The sequence below is a fragment of the Berghia stephanieae genome, unplaced genomic scaffold (genome assembly GCF_034508935.2).
Source record: "Berghia stephanieae isolate SIO BIC M18660-M18661 unplaced genomic scaffold, UCSD_Bste_1.3 scaffold2012, whole genome shotgun sequence".
NCBI lineage: Eukaryota > Metazoa > Mollusca > Gastropoda > Nudibranchia > Aeolidiidae > Berghia > Berghia stephanieae.
The window spans coordinates 7501-9701 of record NW_027623083.1 but is presented as its reverse complement, the minus strand read 5'-3'; the positions used below and the strand labels follow the sequence as shown (position 1 = coordinate 9701).

General features: G+C 36.6%; 1 protein-coding gene across 1 annotated transcript in view; it reads right to left on the bottom strand.

Moving 5' to 3' along the window:
- Positions 1-290: 290 nt before the first annotated feature.
- Positions 291-2201, bottom strand: part of LOC144961284 (uncharacterized) — a gene marked incomplete at its 3' end in the record, with an annotated part of 7383 nt that continues 5472 nt past the window's right edge. Inside the window, exons 3-4 of the mRNA XM_078894533.1 lie at positions 2198-2201; positions 291-473 (exon numbers count right to left, since the gene is read on the bottom strand). The exon at positions 2198-2201 is cut by the window's right edge and continues 119 nt beyond it. Of these exons, the coding sequence (XP_078750659.1) occupies positions 291-473; positions 2198-2201 (187 nt within the window). The remainder of the gene's footprint in view (positions 474-2197) is intronic.

Here is a 2201-nt window from a genome sequence, read left to right as displayed (position 1 = left end):
CTTCCCTGAGTTCTAGGTTCACTCCCCACTGCCACATACTTCCCATAACTTTGTCGGGATTCGTCGGGTTTCGTCGGGTTTCGTCGGGTTTCGTAAAAAAGACACACCGTCTAGTATCTAGTATCTAGTATCTGCAATGATACCAGATAAAGGTGATGAGTCACATATCCTTTTTTCATTGGAACTCAGAAAAGTGATTTTGATGTAAAACTAAAAAAACAAAAAACCACAGCTTTTGTATTGAGAATAAACCCGAATGTCATGACAATCTTATAGACAACAACAATAACCACAATAAATTGCTGAAGTCTGTAATAGTAATAGTAATAAAGCTTTTATTTTCATGACGACTAATGGGACAATTTAGGTCGTGCAGTCTTCTTTGTACAAGCCATTGTTGAACTTTAACCTTGGCAACTTCCGGTTGGCTGAATGTTGCATTTGCCCTGCCTTCTTCTATCTCTTGGTTGTATCTGGAGAGAAAAAAAGGACCAAAACAAAAATCTGTAATATAAATTAAATGGAATACGCAAGAATCATTTAGCTGTTTCTAATTGTTTTAGACAGCTAGGAATGTAAATGGTCTCACACAGTCTTTCTAACAGACTATTCATTCTTCAGCTGACATGGCGGTTTAAAAAAGAAAATAAAATCCCAAATTTTGCAAGCTCAAAACAGCAAAATTTGCAATTAATTTTCCTAAACACCCATAATTAGTTCATGAAAGAGGAAGGTATTTGTTTTATATTAAGGATTTCATGGTGCTTGCAACAAAATGTAAGGTCATATCAGCGCCAGTAAAAAGGAAGAAAACGAGATAGAAAAAAAACAAAAAAAAAACAACTACTCTTTATTAATAGAAAAAAAAAACAAAAAAACAACAACTACTCTTTATTAATAGAAAAAAAAACAAAAAAAAACAACTACTCTTTATTAATCATCTTTCAAGTTCTATGCAAACTACAACATTAAAAAATTGTTTTGTTTTTTGTTGTTTTTTTTTTTTTTGGGGGGGGGGGGGGGGTTGTTTTGTTTTTCTTTGCTTGCAAAATCCCGAAATTTGCAAAAATTTGCAAAAAAAAATTGCAGATTTTGTGGCCGCAATGCAAATCAGTGATATTTTGAGATTTTTTTCAGCCCCCACGCAGAAAGAGGCGATGCAAAAACTGCCATGCCAGCTTTAGTTTACTTCATGTGTTTGTGTGTTGAGTTGGTTATGACAGGAAGAAGTGGTGAGTGGTTTACACATTTGCATATTTCACATGACCGGGCCTTGTCAAAACTTTGATTTAATTTCATGAAAACTATGGAAATTTAGTGTCCTTTGTAATTATCATGGCCTTTTTTTTCAACACAACGACATGTGATAAACTCTCCCTGTCTCTGTTATCTCCATGGACTACTCGTGTTCTACCTGAACCTACACAGCTTCTAAAACTTGAGCTTTTATATAGCGCAATATCCACTAAACATGCTCAGAGTGCTTTACAAAGGGTCTCTGACCAACAACAACATGTAACATGTAGAACGAGACATGATGCCTGTTAGGCGATATTACAATTTTTTTTTGACAGAGACAATGCTGTAAATGGCCAGGTACTCATTTTACACCTGAGTATATTGAGAGAATATGAGTAAAGAGATTTTTCCCAACCCTGCGCCGAGCGAGGCTCGAACCAAGGACATTCCGATCTGAAAGAGAGTTTTATACCACTAGACCACATAGCTGCACAAAACAACTAAGACTTACGTACTTCTCCATGCCTCAGTATAGAAAAGACTTTACAGCAAAACAGAACAGTAGAAAAAGGCCTCCATTTATTACTACATGCGACAAGGCATTGGACTGAAGGCCAAAGGTAAAACGATTACAGACAAGTTACTTACCTACTTACTTATCCAGACCAGTGACCAGCTAAGCTGGTTTGGCCTTCAGTCCAATGCTCTGTAGTAATAACTGGAGGCCTTTTTCTACTGTTCTGTTTTGCTCTAAAGTGTTTTCTATACTGAGGCATGGAGAGGTAAGTAAAAGGTTAATATCTTTCATAGTCTTTCCAGATGACTATACAGCGTGTTACTGGTACTTGAATTTGGTGGTCTGAGGTCTCCAAAAGGTTTACACCCAAGCAAGTGTTCCGTTACAGTTTCATGGGGTTTTGAAATAAGAACTGACTGAGGTAAATCCTCATACACTTACCGGT